This window comes from Syngnathus scovelli, chromosome 8 (assembly GCF_024217435.2).
Source record: "Syngnathus scovelli strain Florida chromosome 8, RoL_Ssco_1.2, whole genome shotgun sequence".
Classification (NCBI taxonomy): Eukaryota; Metazoa; Chordata; class Actinopteri; order Syngnathiformes; family Syngnathidae; genus Syngnathus; species Syngnathus scovelli.
This window is the reverse complement of record NC_090854.1, coordinates 8,939,752-8,959,327: the sequence shown is the minus strand read 5'-3', so window position 1 is coordinate 8,959,327 and position 19,576 is coordinate 8,939,752. Positions and strand designations below refer to the sequence as shown.

General features: G+C 43.8%; 4 protein-coding genes across 8 annotated transcripts; 2 read left to right on the top strand and 2 right to left on the bottom strand.

The window, feature by feature from the left end:
• The first annotated feature begins 3,578 nt into the window (after positions 1-3,578).
• gpr155a (G protein-coupled receptor 155a) lies at positions 3,579-9,182 on the top strand. Of its 4 annotated transcripts, none has more exons than XM_049727487.1 (17): positions 3,579-3,597; positions 3,675-3,784; positions 4,271-4,759; positions 4,894-5,293; positions 5,384-5,546; positions 5,666-5,821; positions 6,003-6,086; positions 6,155-6,275; positions 6,348-6,432; positions 6,634-6,724; positions 6,788-6,980; positions 7,221-7,298; positions 7,385-7,515; positions 7,598-7,693; positions 7,767-7,831; positions 7,954-8,091; positions 8,246-9,182. In XM_049727487.1, the coding sequence occupies exons 3-17, from the start codon at positions 4,327-4,329 to the stop codon at positions 8,439-8,441; spliced, it is 2,430 nt and encodes an 809-aa protein (XP_049583444.1). In that variant the 5' UTR covers positions 3,579-3,597; positions 3,675-3,784; positions 4,271-4,326; the 3' UTR covers positions 8,442-9,182. The 4 variants fall into 4 exon arrangements, with proteins under 4 accessions (XP_049583444.1, XP_049583443.1, XP_049583442.1 ...); XM_049727486.1 differs by having other exon boundaries at positions 3,675-3,790; XM_049727485.1 differs by lacking the exon at positions 3,579-3,597 and having other exon boundaries at positions 3,604-3,784.
• scrn3 (secernin 3) lies at positions 9,006-11,517 on the bottom strand. 2 transcript variants are annotated; one of them, XM_049727521.2, is made up of 7 exons: positions 11,308-11,517; positions 11,028-11,235; positions 10,763-10,944; positions 10,492-10,691; positions 10,071-10,283; positions 9,730-9,892; positions 9,006-9,583 (listed from the first exon to the last, which is right to left on the bottom strand). In XM_049727521.2, the coding sequence occupies exons 2-7, from the start codon at positions 11,181-11,183 to the stop codon at positions 9,226-9,228; spliced, it is 1,272 nt and encodes a 423-aa protein (XP_049583478.1). In that variant the 5' UTR covers positions 11,184-11,235; positions 11,308-11,517; the 3' UTR covers positions 9,006-9,225. The 2 variants fall into 2 exon arrangements, with proteins under 2 accessions (XP_049583478.1, XP_049583479.1); XM_049727522.2 differs by having other exon boundaries at positions 11,315-11,364.
• A 454-nt stretch (positions 11,518-11,971) lies between these two features.
• On the top strand, positions 11,972-15,930 carry cir1 (corepressor interacting with RBPJ, CIR1). The gene is made up of 10 exons (XM_049727537.2): positions 11,972-12,144; positions 12,452-12,546; positions 12,736-12,809; positions 13,136-13,149; positions 13,250-13,302; positions 13,391-13,439; positions 13,667-13,787; positions 14,264-14,370; positions 14,821-14,906; positions 15,201-15,930. The coding sequence occupies exons 1-10, from the start codon at positions 12,073-12,075 to the stop codon at positions 15,697-15,699; spliced, it is 1,170 nt and encodes a 389-aa protein (XP_049583494.1). The 5' UTR covers positions 11,972-12,072; the 3' UTR covers positions 15,700-15,930.
• Positions 15,931-16,511: 581 nt separating this feature from the next.
• Positions 16,512-19,242, bottom strand: sp9 (sp9 transcription factor). Its single transcript, XM_049727517.2, has 2 exons — positions 18,870-19,242; positions 16,512-18,711 (listed from the first exon to the last, which is right to left on the bottom strand). Exons 1-2 carry the CDS (start codon positions 18,888-18,890, stop codon positions 17,404-17,406), a joined length of 1,329 nt encoding a protein of 442 aa, XP_049583474.1. The 5' UTR covers positions 18,891-19,242; the 3' UTR covers positions 16,512-17,403.
• Positions 19,243-19,576: the final 334 nt, after the last annotated feature.

Below are 19,576 nucleotides of genomic sequence, written 5' to 3'. Positions count from 1 at the left end.
GCCTGTTTCTTCCACTGGGACTTGAACCCAAGCTATCTCCCGTGCACCTCTATGTGTTACGCGTTTAACAACACAACACAATTTCAAGCCTTTAACTTACTTGTCCCCTGGTTCGTTGCACTGCCGGGTCCCGTCAATCCACCTCTGTCAGACGAAGGCAGACCTAAGATGCTGGCCCAGCGAAGAATTTCCTTCCCAGGTCTTTCTTTACCAGGTCCGGCTAGTGGACGCTGGCCCGTCGACGGTGTACAGCGCGTCGTCCTCCGTCAGCCAGATGATGGGTATGAGGGTCCCGGGTTTCGGCACCAAAATGTTAGAGATTTGCTTACTCCAACTTATTTTGCAAGAACCACAAGAAGACAAGGCAAGTTCTTTTAGACACCTGCAGGTGGAGAGTTCACTCGTTGAAGGAATGAAGTCTAAAAGTCTCCTCCCTGCAAGGGCATATTTATTAGGAAGAACAGAGTGGGGGTGGGAGTGGACAGGTTTGGTGAACCCCCGGCCTCTGATAAGATCAGAGCAGGGGGTGTTTTACACTATTGTGGGAAACAGACTCTGCATTGTGAGGGCCAGACGTGATTGATTTAATTATTACATTGTGAGGGCCAGACGTGGTTGATTCAATTATCACATTGTGAGGGCCAGACGTGGTTGATTCAATCATTACAGTCTACATTCCAACATAATCATAGGATCAAACTAACCTGAAAACCCTAACACTCTCCACCACAGCACCGTCGATGATCAGCGGCAGGTGTGTTGTGTGACCCTTCCGGAAGTCAACAATGATTTCCTTGGTCTTATTGACGTTCAGCAGGAGGTTGTTTTCCCTGTACCACGTGGTCAGAAGGTCAACTTCCGACCTGTACCGAGTCTCGTCGCCCTTCGTGATGAGACCCACCAGAGTCGTGTCGTCAGCAAACTTCACTATGCGGTTGTCGCTGTAGGTCGCAGTGCAGTCATGCGTCAGCAGGGTGAAGAGCAATGGACTGAGCACACGGCCCTGGGGGGCCCCCGTGCTCAGCGTGATGCTGGCGGAGATTTTGTCGCCAACACGCACCACCTGAGGCCTCTGACAGAGGAAGTCCAGTAGCCAGTTGCAGAGGGAGGTACTGAGGCCCAGCTCGTCGAGTTTGCAGATGAGTCGCCAATCCTTCCTCCGGTAGACCGCCAAGGAGCATTGTCTCATATTTGTACACATAAGTCTTACCGGCAGCAAAGTCAGGGGCTAAAAAAAGTCAACATCAATGCATGCAATAAATGTTTTGGAGATGACAGGCATGACCTATTGTTTGTGAAAATTGTCAAACTTACCGAAGTTATGCTGACAGGCTAAAAGGAATAGAACAGAAATGCACAATTAATTATATAGTTAATCAAAATTTACTATTGGTCTAGAAATGCAACAAAAAAAAAGTGTTAATATTAAATTTGGAAACAAAATAGAAATTAAATATACTAGGAAACTCTGAGTTAGAACATCCCCCGATACAATGATAAAATATAAAAAAGAAATAACAGCATTTTTAAAAGAGAATGGAGAATCCACTGCTTAGCGCATCAGAGTTGACAGGAGGTCCCGCGCCAGTTAGTGACCGAAGCTGGCCAACATTTCGAAGATGTGAACCATGTACAGTGATGTTGTGTTGTGCAAATAGCTGTGTCAGAAATGCTCTAAAATTAAGCTCATTTAACAAGATGTTCATTATTGTAGACTGATTGTGATTTCCTGCACTGCATCATACATTAATGATGAGAGTAATTATATAGACCAGGGATGTCAAAGTCAAACACACCGAGGGCCAAAAAAACAAATTTGCTACAAGCCGAGGGCCGGACTGGTTCAATGTTTATTAAAATATATCGGAATGATTGCACATAGCCTATTGAACTAAGACCTAACACAGTGTACATTATTTAATGATTAAATGAATATGGCAATATTTTGTTATGGCTCTGTCAGTAACTTCAAGGGAAAATATTTTCAACAGCCAAACAGCAAAAAATTAAATTGTTTCAAAAACAAAATGTGTTTCTTAATATCAAGATAAATGCATAAATAAAAGTGCATGCATTATAAACTGAAAGTTTATTATTGTGCTGCTCTATGATCTACCGATCATTGCTTTCAAATCGTAAAATAAAAAATTAATCAAATCAGTTGTATTCTTTCTCATGGCTCTTATCTGCAATTTTCCCTTGGTCCATTCAACTGAAAAATAAATATAAATAAATAAAATTCAAAAATTTACGGCACACAGACAAAACAATACTTTCTTCAAAGAAAAAACACGTCTTGTAGAAACAAATGTAAAAATGTAACCGAATTAAAAAACGGAAAATACGTTACTGTTCTGTGATGCTCACTTGTCTGAGGCTGAGCCTGATACTTAGAGGTGTCTCATCTTTTGTACGAGTTCATCAATGTTCGGGGTTAGGCTCTGAGGCTCAAAACCCGTTTTTGATCAACTCTCCTTCTGCAAAGGGCCGGGCTGATTTTGCGATCTCTTTTGCCACAATAAAGGTAGCCTTGGCAGCAGCGTCGCTTTGCGATTTAGCATACGTGAACATAGAACAGAACAGAACATGTCTGGACTTAAGGCCTCGTTTTAATTCTTCCACCTTCTGTAGCTTTTGTTCATATTCCATTTTCTTGTCTTTGTCTGTGTGTTTCTTAGACGTTTGATAGTGCCTTCTTAAATTAAATTCTTTCATTACAGCCACATTTTCTCCACACAGAAGACACACAGGTTTGCCTCTTACCTCCGTAAACATGTACTCTGCCTCCCACCTGGCCTTACGTTTAGCCATTTTTGAGGAGGGGGGTATCAGAAAGTTTAACTCTGCTCTGACTACTGATGAATAATGAAGCCGCTTGTGCGAGCTGCAGGGACATCGCGGGATACCGTTGCATTGTGGGAAATGTAGTGTTGGTGCGTGCAAAACACCAGCGGGCGGCTGTGGCCTGCGGGCCGGTTCTAATAGTAATTCAATATCATCCAGGGGGCCATAGATAATCAATTCGCGGGCCGGATCTCGCCCGCGGGCCGTAACTCTGACATATGTGCACTAGACTATACACTACAAAAAAAATGGGGTGCGTGGGCTCCCTCTAGTGACTAGAGGGAGCCCACGCACCCCATTTTTGTGGCACCCGTTCACTGTTTTGGTGCTTGAAAAGGTGCTTTAAAATGACTGTAATTATGATATTGTGGATACCTGTATCATGATAGAGTAGTTTGTGCTATGTATGAAACATGTGATATAATACATTTTAACATATCTACAATAAATCTTGAGGATTGTAATGTTCCAGCTTTGCACGTTTTCAGATATGTATGAGGTGTTCCAAATGTAGTTATCATATGAATTGTGGTTGGAAGAAAACATGAATTGGTGATTGAATCTATATGCATTTTTTTCTAAATGAATTTACAATACGTAAGTGTACCTAATGGTGTGGCCGATGATTGTTCACATTGCCTGCGGCTGGCAGGCCGAGATAAGCCCCGCCCCTTCCTTCCTCTTTGGCTTGTGATTGGTCGACTTGATGTCGACGCTTCTTGTATTACGAAAGTCAACTGGCTGGGAAGTCATGTAAGAAAGCGCCTTTCCCCTTTTGGGTCGTTTATCTTATCCTGATTACGTTTCTCATCGTTCGGCGTTTGTGTCAGTGTCGTTTGTTTGTTTTTCACCGGCCCACTTTAGCTCGCGGGCTAACAAGCATGGCTACTCCCACCGGGCTTTCACTGACACATGAGGAGACACAACATAGCAATCTGAGGTAACGGTGAGTTTCATTTTATTCTTGTGAGCTTTTTAAAATCTGCTTGGCTAATTTTTTTCAACCACACGTGCTTCAAACAGCATGTCGTGACCTTACTGAGCTAAATCACAGTCTCACAGTGCACCATCAAACTTGCCTGTCACTCACTGTAGGTCACTGACATAAATAGTTGAATAAATGTGCATTATATTGTGCAGCAAGTATATAGTTTGCATCTGTGGCGCACTATTTGAGAAAAACTGCTTTAAAAGAATACTTGAGTCTGTTATCATGTTCCAGCATGTTTATTTTGGGTGTTGCTGGAAGTTATCAGTCATTTCCTTACCTTTGTACCACAGCCAAGATAAGTGTTAGGCTTTTATAAACAAACAATACATATGCAACATTAATAAAAAAAAAAAGTAGGCCTAACTTTTGTCAGGATGTCTTGAGAAATGTTCCTTCTTTTGTTACATGTCTTGTGTTCTCTGTCTTGACTGACAGTCATGACGTCATTACGATCTCAACCCATGCGTGACTGCTGACATTGGTGAAAAAAAATGGCTCTCATTACGACCGCTGCTACCATCTTTCCACATGGGGATGGAGACCCAACGGACCCCTCTGTCCCATCATCCAGAATATCCATCGAAAAGCTCCTCCCGGCTCTCTTTCAGTGCTTCGGCATCATCCTTTGTGGCTACATAGCCGGCAAGGCCCGAATCATAACATCCTCCCAAGCCAAAGGTTTAGGCAATTTTGTCTCCAAATTTGCTCTGCCCGCACTTCTTTTTAAGAACATGGTGCTGCTGGACTTTGGGAACGTCATCTGGCCCTTCATCTGGAGCATCCTCATTGCCAAAGCATCTGTGTTTGCCATCGTTTGCGTCCTGACGCTGGTTGTTTCCAGTCCGGAGAGTCGCTACAGCAAAGCCGGGCTCTACTCTATATTTGCTACCCAAAGCAACGACTTTGCTCTGGGCTACCCAATTGGTATGTAAGATGATGTCTGTAGGGCTGAACCATCTAAAAGAATTTTTTTTTTTAAATTACCTCCAATGTAGGTTTTTTAGTCATAGAGAATACAGCCACTGTTTCTAATGTTTTGACTCCATGTGTGTCCGCAGTTAAAGCTCTATACGAGAGCACGCATCCAGAATACGTTCAGTACATCTACTTGGTGGCGCCCGTGTCGCTAATGCTGCTCAATCCCATCGGCTTTGCCTTTTGTGAGGTCCACAGATGGAAGGAACGGCGAGAGCACCAGCAGGGCAAACTTCTCATCGCGGGCCAAGTGGTGCTCCACGTTCTCCGCAACCCGATTGTCTTCATGGTCATCATTGGCATCGGGGCCCATTTTATCCTGCACCAAAAGATTCCGGCTTTCATGGAGGACTTTGTGGATGGTTTAGCTACCTCCTTTGGAGGCACGGCTTTGTTCTACTTGGGTCTGTCCATGGCGGGGCAGCTGAAGAAATTAACCAGGTCCACTGTTGTGACGCTGATATTACTCTTGACTGCGAAATTGTAAGTAAAAAAAAATTTTGATAGCAGCCTTGTATTTTTTAATTTTTTTTTGCTGAGTCTGACTTTTCTCTCCAATAATGCATTGCCTAGGTTGCTGTTGCCTCTGATTTGTAAAGACATGGTGGATCTTCTCGACCACACCAACCCCTCCAACCAATCCAGCCTCTCCAATTATGCTTTTCTCTACGGAGTATTTCCCACGGCGCCCAGCGTCGCTATCTACGCTGCGTATTACAACGCCCAGCTGGAAGTGGTGAGTCATGAAGAATCAACTTGCTAGATTTAACAAACAGCTTATTATGAATTTACCTCAAACGGGTTTATCATGTTTGATGTGGTCCCGACTGATCGGTACATGTCTTTTCCTACTAGGTTATTTCCGGGATGGTGATTAGCACTTTGCTCTCGGCGCCGATAATGTTTACCTCCGCCTGGCTGCTTACCCTCCGCCAGATGGATCCTCGGCTTCTGATGAGCACATTGCAAGATGTCAGCTTTGATATAAGCATCGTCTGTTTAGTGACACTGGTGAGTCATATTTAAAAAAAAAAAAAAAAAAAACACAACTTTGCCCTATTTGTAGGAAATAGATCATTTTCAGAGTCAAAGGTTCACTTCCTCATTCATTGTCACTTTTAGCCCAGTTCAAAGGAACTTCATTAGAAAATAAAACTCCACATAAACTTGCTTTCGTGTATTTCCCCGACAGCTGTGGACCATCGCCGTCATGTTTTTTAGGAAGAAGTACAAGAGGCTGCCTCACTTGTTCACAACCAACCTTTTCGTGGCACAGGTGAGGGCGCAAAAACAGTTCAAGGTTCAAAATCATCTCTGAACATTAACTGGCATTATTTGTTTTAGTTACTCACTTGTTTGGGAATGATCGTGTGGAAATTTGTGGCGAGAAGACACGACTTTGTCGGCCAGATATTGTCCTTCACGCTTCTGTGCACCTCGCTCTATTGCACTTATATTTGGCCAGGTATGTTTAGAATACACAAGGACGTCATAAAGAGGCGCTGATTGGTTTTAACGCCCGTGTTTCTCATCTTAGGCATCATTGCACTCTCTATTGTACTCCTGAGAAGGTTTGAGCATCGCAAGGTTTCATCTGGCTGGTTTCTTATTGCGGGCTGGGGGTGAGTACGGCTAAATTAAGACACTTCATTTTAAAAATGGCTTTTTGATGAATAAATCCATAAAATACATATTTAAAAAATAGTCTAAAAACTAGTTGGTTGTTACTATTTTGCACTGTAATATATATATATATATGCGTATATATTTTTAACTTACATTTCTTTTAATTTAAATTTAATGATTTTTTTTCTGATGAACAGGATCCCTGCGTTCATAACTGCCGTGTTGCTCATCTGCGGGGAAAAACTCCCGAACACCTTGGATTCGTCGCTCTTTTACAGCAAACCGCAAGTATGTGGAGGAAATTCATTTTTGCAGTTAGTGCTGCTTCCTTATCTGTGTTTGCTTTGACAGATCATCTGCAGCACTTTTGTGCTATCCATCAGTATACTACTATTGGGAGGGTGCTTGGTGTTTCTCAGTCGAGAAAGCTGGGCACAAAAAGACCAAAATCGGGAGGAGAATACGTCCGACGAAGACCTCGTGACTGAACAAGATAATCACGCTCTGTTTGAACCAGAAGACCAGTCAGCAGATCCCAACACAGGTACTGTTATTGAACGCATAAAAAAAGTCGTTATAACATCCTTATACTGCCCCCAGGTGGCCAAAATAGGCATAACAGGAGCTTCATTCAATTGCTGTAGTGTGACAAAATTGATTTGGAATTATTTTATTTTTTTCATTACTGTTATGCAGTATAACAAGTGGTATTCTCCCCCCCCCCCCCCCCAATTAAAAGCGCATTACTTTTTTTTCTGATTATAAATTGCTGTCACTTTGTCAGTGTGCGAATGTCCACCATCCCAGCCCATGCCCGACATGCTCATCACAAGTTTGAACCCCACGACAAACACACTCGCAGGTATCAAGCAATAATCTGAATTTGAATTTACTGCCTGCACAGGAGGAGGAAATGTTTATTCCAAATGTGTACTCTGCCCCCCTCAGGTCAAAGTGAGAATTGCAATAATTCAAACGTGTGCCTCGTGTTCCGAGTGGAAGAGCACCATTGGGATGAAGATAGACAAGTGGCCCGTCATGTGCTCTTGTGTTTGCTTCTGGCTGTCGGCTCGCTAGTTGTGAGTACAACAAAAAAACAAATCACGTCTTATTTAATGTACTGACTGGTCCTTTAGCTGCATTTTCCTCCCCTTCTGGTAGAACTTGTCCAGCTGTGTGTGGTTGCTCTTGTACCAAGACCCAGGTCGACTTTACGTGGAGCTGCAGTTTTTTTGTGTGGTGGCCAACTACGGGCAGGTCAGTGTTCTAATAATGCTGAGAGTGCAGTAAGTCACACAGCACATGATGGCGTATCATGATGTGATTGCAGGGCTTTGTCTCCTTTGCTCTGTTTGGCCTGGACAAACATTTCATCATACTGCCATTTTGGAGGAGGTGAGAAACCAATACTATTGTAAAAATACTCGAGTAACACTGTTATGAATAGAACACCTATTAATAGCTAGCGTCCCAAATTGTTTATTAAAGGTTGATGTTTGTTGTTGTCTGCGGCTTAGGTTGCGCACACTTTGGTATGGAAAAAGACAAGAAGAGCAACCACAAAGTAACGTGAGCGAGGAGATCAGGATGACGTGCACTGACTTCATCAAAAACCATAAAGAGCAGTGTTTTCACGACATTGTCAGGAAAAAAAGGTGAGAGCATGTCCTGTTCAAGGAAATGAGTAAATATTTTCCTGACATTACACTTTTGTTCTATTGTCTCTTGTTCCGTTCATTTTTTTTTTTTTAACCCCTTCTAAAAATTGTACATTGCTCAAAAACAAAACTGAGATTTTTTTTTTTCCAGGTGTGGGGTGAGGACAATGGTGGACTGTTTCCTGGGCTGTGAATTTGTGGAGTGGCTGCAGCAGGCAGGCTTGGCTCGGGATGGAGACACGGCCGTACTCTACGGCACCCACTTGCTGCAGGGCGGCGTTCTTCAACACGTCGAGGAGGAATGCGCCTTCCAAGACGCTGCCATATTTTACTCCTTTGTGACCTAAGCCGTTACCCTGTGAGTACTTGAACTTCGGCGCTGTATGAAGGTGGCTACGCTTCAAAAAGCCCTTAAGGTCAGTCAGTAGCTATTCGGGGGCACGAAAGCTGCAAGTTGTTGCTTGCTCTCAGGTGTGAATGTCGCCAAGGCATTTTCAGCCTGCAGGCAAACCAAACATGCATGGTGTTTAATAATAGAGTTGCACCTTTCAGAAGTTACGACGTGTTCATATGTGGAGGACTAATTAATAGCATATTTAATTCTTCACAACTACGATTGTATTATAGCTTGACTATAGCTCGAAAATCAAAATGAACCAAATAGTCAATACAGAACCTAAAAAGTATTTTTTTGAGCAGTGATAGTACTGTCAACATTTGTGCCAGTATGTGAATGTATATGCACAAAGAAATAAGGTTATTTCTGGTTACCTCACCACCAAAGAAGGGATTTTGAACTTTGTCTTTTTTTTGAGCATTTGTCTTGTCTGTAGCACATGTTTGTTTGCACATTTAAAAAAAAAAAAGGTCCATTACCATCAAGGCTATTTATTGATAATAACAATACTGGATAAATGGCAGGAAAATAAATTTTATTTTTGCTCAGGTGAAATCTTATTGCAAGCTAAGAACTGTATTCACATCAAGTAAATATTTATAAATAATTATATGCAATTATGACACATTTTGTACAGGGCTGCTTATTTATGGATTGTTTTGAATAAATCTGCAGATAATGCTACTGACAATTACTGTGTGTGTGTGTATTCACTTTGCTGTGCTTTCTATTGATCACTGGACTTTGGAGCCTTTGTCGTAGAGCTCCATCTCATCCCTCGCAGCACTAGGGAACAAATCCAGCAAAGTCTCGGGCTGCTCGACGCCGCGATAAAGAATCTCCTCCATCTGTTTCATTCTTTCACCTTCCAATTTCCTCATACCAAGTGTGATCCGCTCTCCCCGCTCCTTGTGCGTTTCAATGATGGCCGCCGCCACCTCGTGTTTGGTGAACAAGCTGTGCTTTCTGTCAGGCTTGCTTTGGAAGCGAGGCTTCTTCTTGACTGGGTCTTCCGGGCCGTAACTGGGAGAAGTGGTCTCCTTTAGCTCCACTCGCATGTTTTCCACAAAGACGAAGGGTTTGAACACCGACCTGTTGTAAGAAGGAGAGCACTACTGTAGGTTATTAATTTGCAATGGCTTGGACTTTCTGTTTTTAGTCATTCTAATCAACTCTTGCCTCCTTACCCTCCAGCTCAGCCTAATGAGGACAAGTTAAACAGAAAATAGGTGCTGCACCTTTCAGGGTCCGGAGTGGCAGTGAAATAGTGAACCCCCGGCAGAGTGGGATCCACAGGTACCACCGACACCATACTGGCTGTTGTCATGAACATGCCCTCCATATTGATGCCGCTGTCTTTGTCCCTCAGGATGTCCATCATCGTCTGAGCGGTGATGTGCCCTTTAAGGGATTTATTTTTTATTACAACTCGCAAAAAGCTGGAGACTTTCAGGTGAAATGTCTTGATGAATCTAAAATGCACTATAATTTTTACAGCTGAACCGAATTTGACCTTTTGAATGTCCAATTTGTGGATTATTTCACTAGTTTTTGAACAACCTGCTATACATGAGCTAACCGTTGCTCTTTCGCAGCAGATTCTTCCCTTCACAGTATCGACTGCCGGATGCTTCAATCCTGGCCGTGTTCATGTAGGAGTAGATGGCAGCAAAGTTGAACAAAGCCTTTCCGTCCCACCAGCCTTTGCTTTGTGCATACTTGCGCAGGTCAGGATGTTCTCTGTCAATTTTGGTTGTGATGTTGTACTCATTTGAGATATTGCGATATCCACCTAAGGGGGCATATTAAAAGAAAAACATTTTTATAGTCAATCCAAAAGTACAAATGAGATTAGTCTTGAGTTTTTTTTCCTTAGCTAAGAGCACCCTCTAGTGGATGAAAAGTACAATACACTGCCTCATCCCATCTCTTTTGTCTATTAAAAGCTTCACATTTTTTCTGTGACAAAGTGAATGGGCCTAATAACTTGTTCATATTACCTTCCAGTCTTTCTGCAGCCCAATACTTGCCAGAGGTCTCTAGCACCCAAGCCTCCTTCCGGTCCGAGATCAGGAAGCTGTTGTGGTAAGTGAAATCACATTGTTCTTCTAAGCAACCCCCTCCTTGGCCATATTTTTCCAAAACTTCAGCTATGACGTGCACACTTTTCTCAGCAGTGTCGGCTCTCTCAAGTGCGAGCCTGAAAAACAGTGTTTTTCTCAAGGCTGGCATGATGGTGAGCAATTACGATATTGTATAGTGTGGCCTTACCTGACAAGATCCATGCCAAGCAGAGCCTCCTCACCATCAGCACTCTCTCTTCCCCACACAGCCTCATTCCCAATACAAACTTGGTGCTCATTTGCACCCATTTCTGCACCCCACAGCCACGCCGGTCTGCTCAAAACAATTGCGTATGTGTGGGCAACTTGCTCGATCTCCATGTAAGTACACTTTTGACCAGAAGAAGAGACAGGTAAAATAGTGTGATCACAACTGGGTGACAAAAGTAGGAGACTGTGGCAAGTGCACCCACCTCGACCTTTGACCCCGGCTCATAGTCTGCAGCAGGGAAATAGAGGACTTCTTGGACTTCATCACATGGCCTGTCGGAATTCTTTCCAAAAATGATGCGCTGTCCCTCGGTGGAGGGGGGAAGAGCCACAAAAGTGTCACATGAACACGGATACATGCTGGTTCACAAGAGGACTAGACTTGATTGCGATGAGGACGTCACATATAACCTGAAAATAGACGACAGCGTTCAAGTGCAAACATAAGGTAAATCACACGCCATACAATAATATCATTGTTACCTCTTACGATCTGTCGGTGTTTACAAATCTCGGTGGCTCGATTGTTTACGGCAGTCACGTGACAAAACAGCTATTACCTGCATCGTAATTGTGACACAGGCAGTTGATACCAGTTTTATTATTTTGTATTTTCATGTAGAAATACACTACTCGTTTATGTCATATCCTGTTGAGACATATGATATATTATTTAATTTTACCAAAGTATCCCAAAACATTCTAAGATTTACGACACTTTCAGCGGTTTAACGTAACTTATTATGGTGCGTTAAGGGCACCTCGGATTTATTTGGTGATGGTGTGCGATTTACTTTTCACTGTTCAAGATAAAAGAAGCTATGAGAACTACCGCAATTGTATTTGTCATTTTATTTCACTGCTTGCCAATTACGCTATCAGCTGCTGACAAGTCAGTTGTGCGGCTAACGAAATGCGCATAATGTCAAAGAATAAACGATTTGCTATCATGACAGGCAAGTTCTGTCATGCGCAATTATCACTACGTCACACCACACACATAATGTGGGCTATTCGGTAACGCTCTAAAAAGATACAGGTAAAACCCGCAGTATATTTAACTTAACAGTTAAGTACTATTCTTATGAGCGTTATTTCCAGCTCACAAAAAACTGTCATTTATTTTCCCGATAAACGTGAAAGCATCGACAACTTCCGCCTGCTTTTAGTTTACTTCCGGAGACAGCAAAGCTATCAAGCGTTAGCTGAAAATTCACTTTAACACTCGGTCGATTTTCGTTATCAGCCATGGGGAAGTCTTTTGCCAACTTCATGTGTAAAAAGGATTTCCACCCTGCGTCGAAGTCTAATATCAAGAAGGTGAGTACAAGTTTCGGAATGAACGTTTGCGGTAAAGCATCCATTTTGCTAGTAAACATACTGGCTTCCTTCGCCTACACTCGACTTTAACACTTGAGTATGATAGTCAATTAATTTGTATTATAGGGAAATTAGTCAATTGTTTCCAGCATTTCTTGAGCCACCATGCCTGAAACAATGATGATTGTTTTTTTTAAATCTTCCCAATTCCCTCACAAATTGACTACTTAGCTGACGATGTGTTCATTGCAGTGTCAAACATTTTCAAGGGACGCTCCAAGGTGTGTTCCTCCTTTTCCTTGTTCAGGTATGGATAGCAGAGCAGAAACTAACTTTCGAGAAGAGAAAGCAGGAAGACCTGATGTCGGCTTATCTGAAGGAGCAGGACACTTACAACAACAGGTAAAAAAAAAATGTGCATTAATACGCAGTGTGACAGTTGAGCCTGTTTACCTGAACACCAAGCTGACATACTTGCAGGGACTACATATAGACACTCCGAGATGTTGATTCTTAAATGATAATTTTCTGACAATGTGAAATAATGATCTGATGACTGTTTGGCATTCATTTTGTTTTTCTTACCTTTAGAGTGTTGATGGGGGATGACCGTGTTAAAAATGGGCTCAATTTCATGTATGAAGCTCCACCGGGAGCTTCAAAAGGTAAGTAATCTTGTCATCCAGACTCTTTAAATCCAATTTGTGTGTGTACTTGTCAACCCGATTCTTTAAATCCAACTTGTGTGTGTGGGTGGGTGGGGGTGTGTGGGGGTTGGGGTGTGTTGCTGCGTGGGTGTGTACTGAAGAAAAATGTGTCATTTTACATCCTTTTTGATGAGCTGAGTTCAATGATTGTTCACAAATCTGTGTTTTTGAGCACTTCTTCTTAGCCAAGATATTTATCAACCTCACAAATATGGCTTATTTATATTTACATTCAGTCCTAATGCTTGTTTTCCTCTCCCCTACAATTCCTGTCCATTCTGAAGAGGAGAAAGCAGAGGTAAAACTCACAGACCTTTACCGTCTCCTGATGAGCTTTAATAACATTTTATCATTTATTATGCCTACATTACTCATTTGGATCCATTTTCTTCTCTAAGGAGGGAGAAGAAGAGTGCAAATTTGAATGGCAGAAGGGAGCCCCCAGAGAAAAGTAACGAAAAATAATAATAATTTACTCACTGCTAATTTACATGATGCTTATTTTTTTTAATGAACCAAAATTTCAATTCTTTTTGCAGATATGCTAAAGATGACATGAATATCAGAGATCAGCCTTTTGGAATCCAGGTGACTTGTTGTGGTTTGACTGCTTACCAACTAATGTTTGTTAAATTTCATGTTACATTTCCTATTGAAAAATATTGACAATTTCAATCCACACTGAAGAAATGTCAACAAGAAGAGAATGAGCATTGAGTTGTGTCTTATGGTCTCAAGTTGCTAAATTGTATGATGTTTGGTGTTTTGGAAGTCAAATGAATTGTTGACAAGGCAAAACTGCGTTGACATTCCAGGTGCGCAATGTGCGCTGTATCAAATGTCACAAGTGGGGCCACGTAAACACGGACAGAGAATGCCCTCTGTTTGGACTGTCGGGCATCAACGCTAGCGCGGTGCCTACCGAGGAGTCTGCAGGTACACTTTTTTTCTTTTTTCATTTTACTTCTCTATTTTTTCTTTTTCCTTCAAGTTACAGAATGACAGTGTCAGACAATATTTGCAATCAGTGAGTGGAGTTCAGGTCACACTCAAAGGTTTCAGAAGCTGAAGCTGTCAGGTTTTCCGCCTTCAGCACATTTGTAGCGCAATCAGCGAGTAATAATCTTCCACCCCGGGAGAATCCGGTCAACGGCTCCATTTTACGGCACTCTAATGGCTGTCACCCCATGGAAGGAAAAAAAAAAGAAGTAATTATTGTGTATTTTGATTTCCCCCAACCGATGCTTTGCCCGAGCTTGATATTGTGTGATTTGCTCTGCCGGAAGTGGAGTGACTTGTTTTGATGTGAGGTCCCGTTAACAAAGCCGCCCTCGAAATTCACACCGCCGGAGATGGCGGTGGGCCAGGGTCCGCCGTCAATGGCGCTGTGATGCTATGATTTGCACTAACAGGTCCATCCATGCACCCCTCGGAGCTAATGGCCGAGATGCGTAACAGTGGGTTTGCCCTCAAGAAATGTGTCCTTGATCGAAGCGCTACCGTTTGTGATGCGGCGCAGGTAATTGTCTCACGTACTGCACTCTTTCTCTTTCTTTCTTTCTTTCTTTCTTTCTCTCTCTCGCTCTCGCACGCACGCACGCACGCACGCACACACACACACACACGCACACACACGAGTCTATTGTACCCTTGGAAAAGGGCAAGCTAATGTTTGTTAGCCTATGCTAAAAGAACGCATGTGTGTGTAATGTTAGGATTCCGTGATTCAAGACTAACTACTTGTCAAATTAGTCCTAAAATGATCAATTTAGGGCAATGTCCAACTAAAGAAATTAAGTGACAAAAAAAAACATTGTACTGTAATATATATCAACTATAAATAGAATGGATAACTTATATTGAGGAGCAAACCTGATAGTGGTCTAATTTTTTTTTCCCCAGAGCTGCATTTGTAGTTGTTGTTGACTTGTTAATAATAAACCTAATTTTCATTTTCTTTTTTTTGAAGGAATATGTCGCAAGTGACCAAGAGGAGGATCCAGAGATGGAATTTTTGAAATCTTTAACAACCAAGCAAAAACAGAAGCTCCTCAGGTAAAAAAAAAAAACCCTCCATATTTTGTGCAACGTGTGTAGTTTTGCTTTCTAAAAGTGCTGCCATTTTGTTTAATTTGCAAAGCAATTTGTTAAAGCATTGCCAGATCTAAAACACAAATCTAGAATTTGTGCAGTTCTACATTACGGCATCGGCAATTACAAACCTTTAGAATATTTAAATGAATGTCTTTCTCACCACCTTGATCTAAATGGCAATTTCTAGTGTGAAATGCGAAAGTAGCCCTAATTTTGTGGTCGTGTGCGGCATCAACACTCGTGACTCATCGACAGGAAACTCGACCGTCTGGAGAAGAAAAATTCCAAGAAAAAGAAGAGTAAAAAAGAAAAGAAAAACAGCAAAAGGAAGCACAAGAAAAAGCAGGAGAGCAGCTCGAGCAGCTCAAGCAGCAGCGACAGCGACTCGTCCAGTAGCTCCAGCAACTCCGACTGCAACTTCAAGAGCCAAAAGAGGAGCAAGAAGAAGAAGAAGGCATCCTGCCGCGAGCGCAGCGCCGACAGGCCAGATCAGAGCCGACAAAAGGCTTCGGCCAGCCCGCGCGCCGGAGAACGTCGACACACGCGGACGCAGAGAGGAAGCGATCACGACGAGGAGAGCAGGAAGAAAATGATGCCGGAGGGAGGCCGAGAACGCAAGCGAGAGCGGAGCCGCAGCAGCGAGCGCCATCACAGACGAGACGCTGGGAGAAAGAGGAAGGAAAGGGCAGCAGATGAGAGGAGTAGAAGCAGAGACCGAAGCCGAAGTCGTGACAAGAGCAGTAGAAAGCACTGAGGGCGCCTTTATTTAGATTTTGGGTTTTAGTGCTGAAGAGGCATGCAGTTCTCTTTCCCACCGCTTGAGGGCGACGCTGGACCACATATTGTCACTTCTGCACGTTGGAACAATTTGATTCACACAATATTCTAGACAAGTTGTTTTTTTTAGCCTGTTAAACAATAATTAATTGTGTGTATATGCAGGTTTTCAGACCTTTAATAAAATAAATTCAACCTCCCCCCAAAATGTACGTGTTTATTGTGAATAGACTAGTATATTATTCCGAATGTGAAATAAATAATTTTTGAATTTACTAGCGAAATTTATTCCCATTATTTTCCCAAAGTTTTTGTCGAACACTATTCTGCGCGACAGTTGAGAAATGTAAAGAATTGAAATTAAATATTGAAACCAAGAGCAAAAAACACAAACGCAAGGCTGTCTTTGACACATTAGATTGATGCGTTTTATATACGTACATCAAAATGACGGGTTTTATTTTATTTTTACCTTCATATGAACCGTCACATCGCGGCAGAAGAAATGTTTTGCAAGCTTTACACATCCAATTTAATTGACGCCGGATAAAATATTTGATCCTAATTAGCTGTGGTAAACGGCTCTAAATATTTTCTTCAGATAAGTTTTTTTATGGTATTTGTCCACTGACTTTTCATCAAGACAATCGTCCCATGTCTTCTCATTGCCGGTTTTAATGCAACATCTCTTAAAAAAAAAAAAAGACATGGATGCAGCGTTTTGAGCAGCCAGACACCTTTTGAAAGACTTTGGAAGCTCTGCTGCCCAAACACAAAGAAGTCGTTGAGCATCTTTGAACCTTTTAATTTCACATTTCAGCGAGCCCAGCAAGAAGCATTTTTGCATCGGACATTGCTCTTAAGGTGTCATTATTATGGTTAATTTATTGTTATTTTATTTATTGTGAAAAATATCAGTCTTTATCAAAACGACCAAAATGTAAGGTTTGCATTTGAACAGTTTCATTTAGCCCTCGTTAACGTGAAGTGAACAAAAGATCTTTTTTATATTAATTACTTATGTGATCATGCCCGAGTCCCTAACCTCAAATACAAAACACATGGGGCCGTGCATGTGTTCCAAGTATTAATTAATGGCATTTGCATTTGGCCACGAAATGCCCTTTTTACGCCACATTAAGCAATGATTTATTCTACAAGGGGAAAATAGCCTTTGTGATTTTGGCAATTACAATAGGCCCAAATAAATACATGTGAAATGTTGCATCACACAGTAAAAGCTTTTTTTCCATGTGTTTTAATGACTTTTAAAATGAAAGTCTTATACGTGTGATTTTATACAGGTAAACATTTATATATAGATTTTTTTAGAGCAACAACAACAACAAAAATAAAACGGAAATTTTGAAGCTTGCTGTGCACGTACATAGAATATCCACAAAGTGCATCTTAAAGTAAACTCCCTGACGTTCAGGTTAGAAGCAACACGAATGAAAACAATGTTAAGAAAAACAATACGAACATGAAGTGAACACGTGGTCATATACAGGATGCAACTCACATTGTCCCACGTTCAACAGGTTTCTCCTCACAATTAAATACTGCCGAAGCGTCTGGAGGTGAGCTCTTATTTTTGTTTTTCTTCCCATGAAATATTCACTTATTAAATTAAGACCCGTGTAATTGAGTTCGGACGCGGGGGTCCCTTTCCCCCCCCCCATCAGGGCTCATCGTGGGGGGGCTGGTCCTTGACCGTGATCCTCGGGTTGACCCCATCCAAAATAAGGTCCGGGGACTCGGACCTGGGGGTCTCCAAGTTGCTGGTGTCGGTGTCACTATCGCTACCCTTCTTGCCTCCGCCCCCGGCCGTGTGCGTCTTGATGTGCTTGCTCAGGTGGTCGCTGCGCATGAAGCGCTTGTTGCACACCGGGCAGGCGAAGCGCTTCTCGCCGGTGTGGGTCCTCAAGTGTCTTTGCAGCTCGTCGGAGCGCGTGAAGCGCTTGCCGCAGAAGAGCCAGTTGCACACGAACGGCCTCTCGCCAGTGTGCCACCGCAAGTGCGCCTTGAGGTGCGACGTCTTGCCGTACACCTTGCCGCAGCCCGGGATGTGACAGCTGTGCAGTCCCTTCCGACGCAGGCTGGCCCCGGCCGGACCGAGCCGCTCGGCCTCCTGGCAGTTCGGGCAATCGCACGTCGCCCGCCCGGAGTACCTCCGCGACGAGCGCGACGAGCCGCTTATTCCCGAGCCGCCCCCGGAGATCATGGCGCTGGCCGCAGCCGCAGCGGAGGTGTCCGTATAGGCGGGCAGCACCGTTTTGAAGCCGTCCTGGGCCAACAGGTGCTGGCCGGTGGTCAGCAGGTGCGACGCGCTGGGGCTGATCCCCGTCGAGCTGAAGGCCGAGTGCGTGAGCGAGGAGAAATCCGCGTTGTAGCTGCTCAGCTGCGAGTGGATGGCCTGCGGGGTGCCCGAGTGCAGAGAGCCCTGGAGGGGGCCCGCGGGGTTCGGCACGTCGAGCCACGAGCCCGGGTTGGTGTGCACGTCCCACCAGGACGACGCGCCGTTGGCCACCTCACCGGAGATGGTGGAGTGGAAGCCGGACTTGTACCACGACTCGTACGGATGCGCCATGCCCACCCGCGGGTACAGGCTCTCCGCGGAGGTGTGCACCTTGGAGATGAAGGCCGACTGGCCGGACTCTTGGCTGGAGACGCCGCCGCCGTTGGTAAACAAGCCGCCGTACTCGCTGGAGAAGGCGGCCGACGTCGGCGAGGTGGAGGCCAGGCAGAACGCGCTGTTACTGGCGCCGCTCGTCGGCGGTAGTCCCGTGGGGGCGCGGCTGGTCGCCACCGCGAAGCCTGGCAGGGCCGAGCCCAAGTTGCAGCTCGACGTGGATCTTTTCCACGGGTGAAATCCACCCTTGGAGAATGCGCTGGAGTCGGGCAAAGTGGTGAGGGGGCTTGTGTTTCCGATTTTGTTGCAGGTCGCGGCCAGCATCGCTAAAGGTGTCGTTCCAAAACGAGGCTCTTCCTGGAGGGGGAAAAACCCAAACAAAGTTCCACTTAAACACCCTGCGTGGACGTGTATCGTAACACCCGCTCTTCCTACCGGACCGGAGGTTAGATAACTTCTTTCAAGTTGTACTGGCAAAAGTTATTCAAGTTTTCTTGTAAAAAAAAAAAACTCACCCCAAGAATGGAGGTAGCCATATCCAAGTTGTGTCCCGGTGGCAAAACGGGTGGCGATGGCGAACCTGCTCGGAACCGGAGTGATCCAGAGCCTCCGTGTTGTTGTTTGGCGCAACACGGGTTCTGTTGTGACTCCAAGTTGTGTCCCGGTAGCAAAACGGGCGGAGATGTCAAACCTGCTCGGAACCGGAATGATCCAGAGCCTCCGTGTTGTAGCTTGGCGCAACACGGGTTCTGTTGTGACTCCAGTCTCCCGGCACTACTTTGAGTTAGAGCAAGCGTCTTGTTTTGAAGTGGGGCTCACCGAGTGCTCGCAGCCAATCCGAAAGCGACTAGCGGGAACGCGGAAACCATTGACCAATCGGAGGGGCGTGCGTGCGCTGAGACGTCGTAAGCCACGCCCACATAGCATCTGCACCGCAGCCTCTTTCTAGGCTCACAGAATCCTGTACCACACTGGATTTGACGTTTTTTTTTTTAATGCCCTCCATTTATTTATTTTTTTAGAATTCCTGCTCGATTATCCAAAGTCTTGTTTTCTTCGTTTGAGGCGAGTCGTTCACAGGGTAAGTTTTTTTTTTTTTTTTTTAATTGGCTGCTTATTCTTTTCTTTTTGGCATCTTCCTCACACGATGGAGAAATACCGACAGCGGATGACTTCATCACAGGGTTAAATTTGGATTTAAATTTTTGTTTTAACGTATAAA

What these genes read in the sequence shown, in the direction of transcription:
- gpr155a (XM_049727487.1), top strand. Translation starts at nt 4,327, where the DNA reads ATGGCTCTCATTACGACCGCTGCTACCATCTTTCCACATGGGGATGGA. An exon ending in TTTCTTATTGCGGGCTGGGG is followed by an intron (nt 6,433 to 6,633) that starts GTGAGTACGGCT and finishes TCTGATGAACAG; the next exon opens with GATCCCTGCGTTCATAACTG. An exon ending in GTCAGCAGATCCCAACACAG is followed by an intron (nt 6,981 to 7,220) that starts GTACTGTTATTG and finishes TCACTTTGTCAG; the next exon opens with TGTGCGAATGTCCACCATCC.
- scrn3 (XM_049727521.2), bottom strand. Translation starts at nt 11,183, where the DNA reads ATGTATCCGTGTTCATGTGACACTTTTGTGGCTCTTCCCCCCTCCACC. An exon ending in AGCCGGGGTCAAAGGTCGAG is followed by an intron (nt 10,945 to 11,027) that starts GTGGGTGCACTT and finishes TCTGGTCAAAAG; the next exon opens with TGTACTTACATGGAGATCGA. An exon ending in CTTGGCATGGATCTTGTCAG is followed by an intron (nt 10,692 to 10,762) that starts GTAAGGCCACAC and finishes ACTGTTTTTCAG; the next exon opens with GCTCGCACTTGAGAGAGCCG.
- cir1 (XM_049727537.2), top strand. Translation starts at nt 12,073, where the DNA reads ATGGGGAAGTCTTTTGCCAACTTCATGTGTAAAAAGGATTTCCACCCT. An exon ending in CCGTTTGTGATGCGGCGCAG is followed by an intron (nt 14,371 to 14,820) that starts GTAATTGTCTCA and finishes TTTTTTTTGAAG; the next exon opens with GAATATGTCGCAAGTGACCA. An exon ending in CAAAAACAGAAGCTCCTCAG is followed by an intron (nt 14,907 to 15,200) that starts GTAAAAAAAAAA and finishes ACTCATCGACAG; the next exon opens with GAAACTCGACCGTCTGGAGA.
- sp9 (XM_049727517.2), bottom strand. Translation starts at nt 18,890, where the DNA reads ATGGCTACCTCCATTCTTGGG. An exon ending in TGGCTACCTCCATTCTTGGG is followed by an intron (nt 18,712 to 18,869) that starts GTGAGTTTTTTT and finishes TTCCCCCTCCAG; the next exon opens with GAAGAGCCTCGTTTTGGAAC.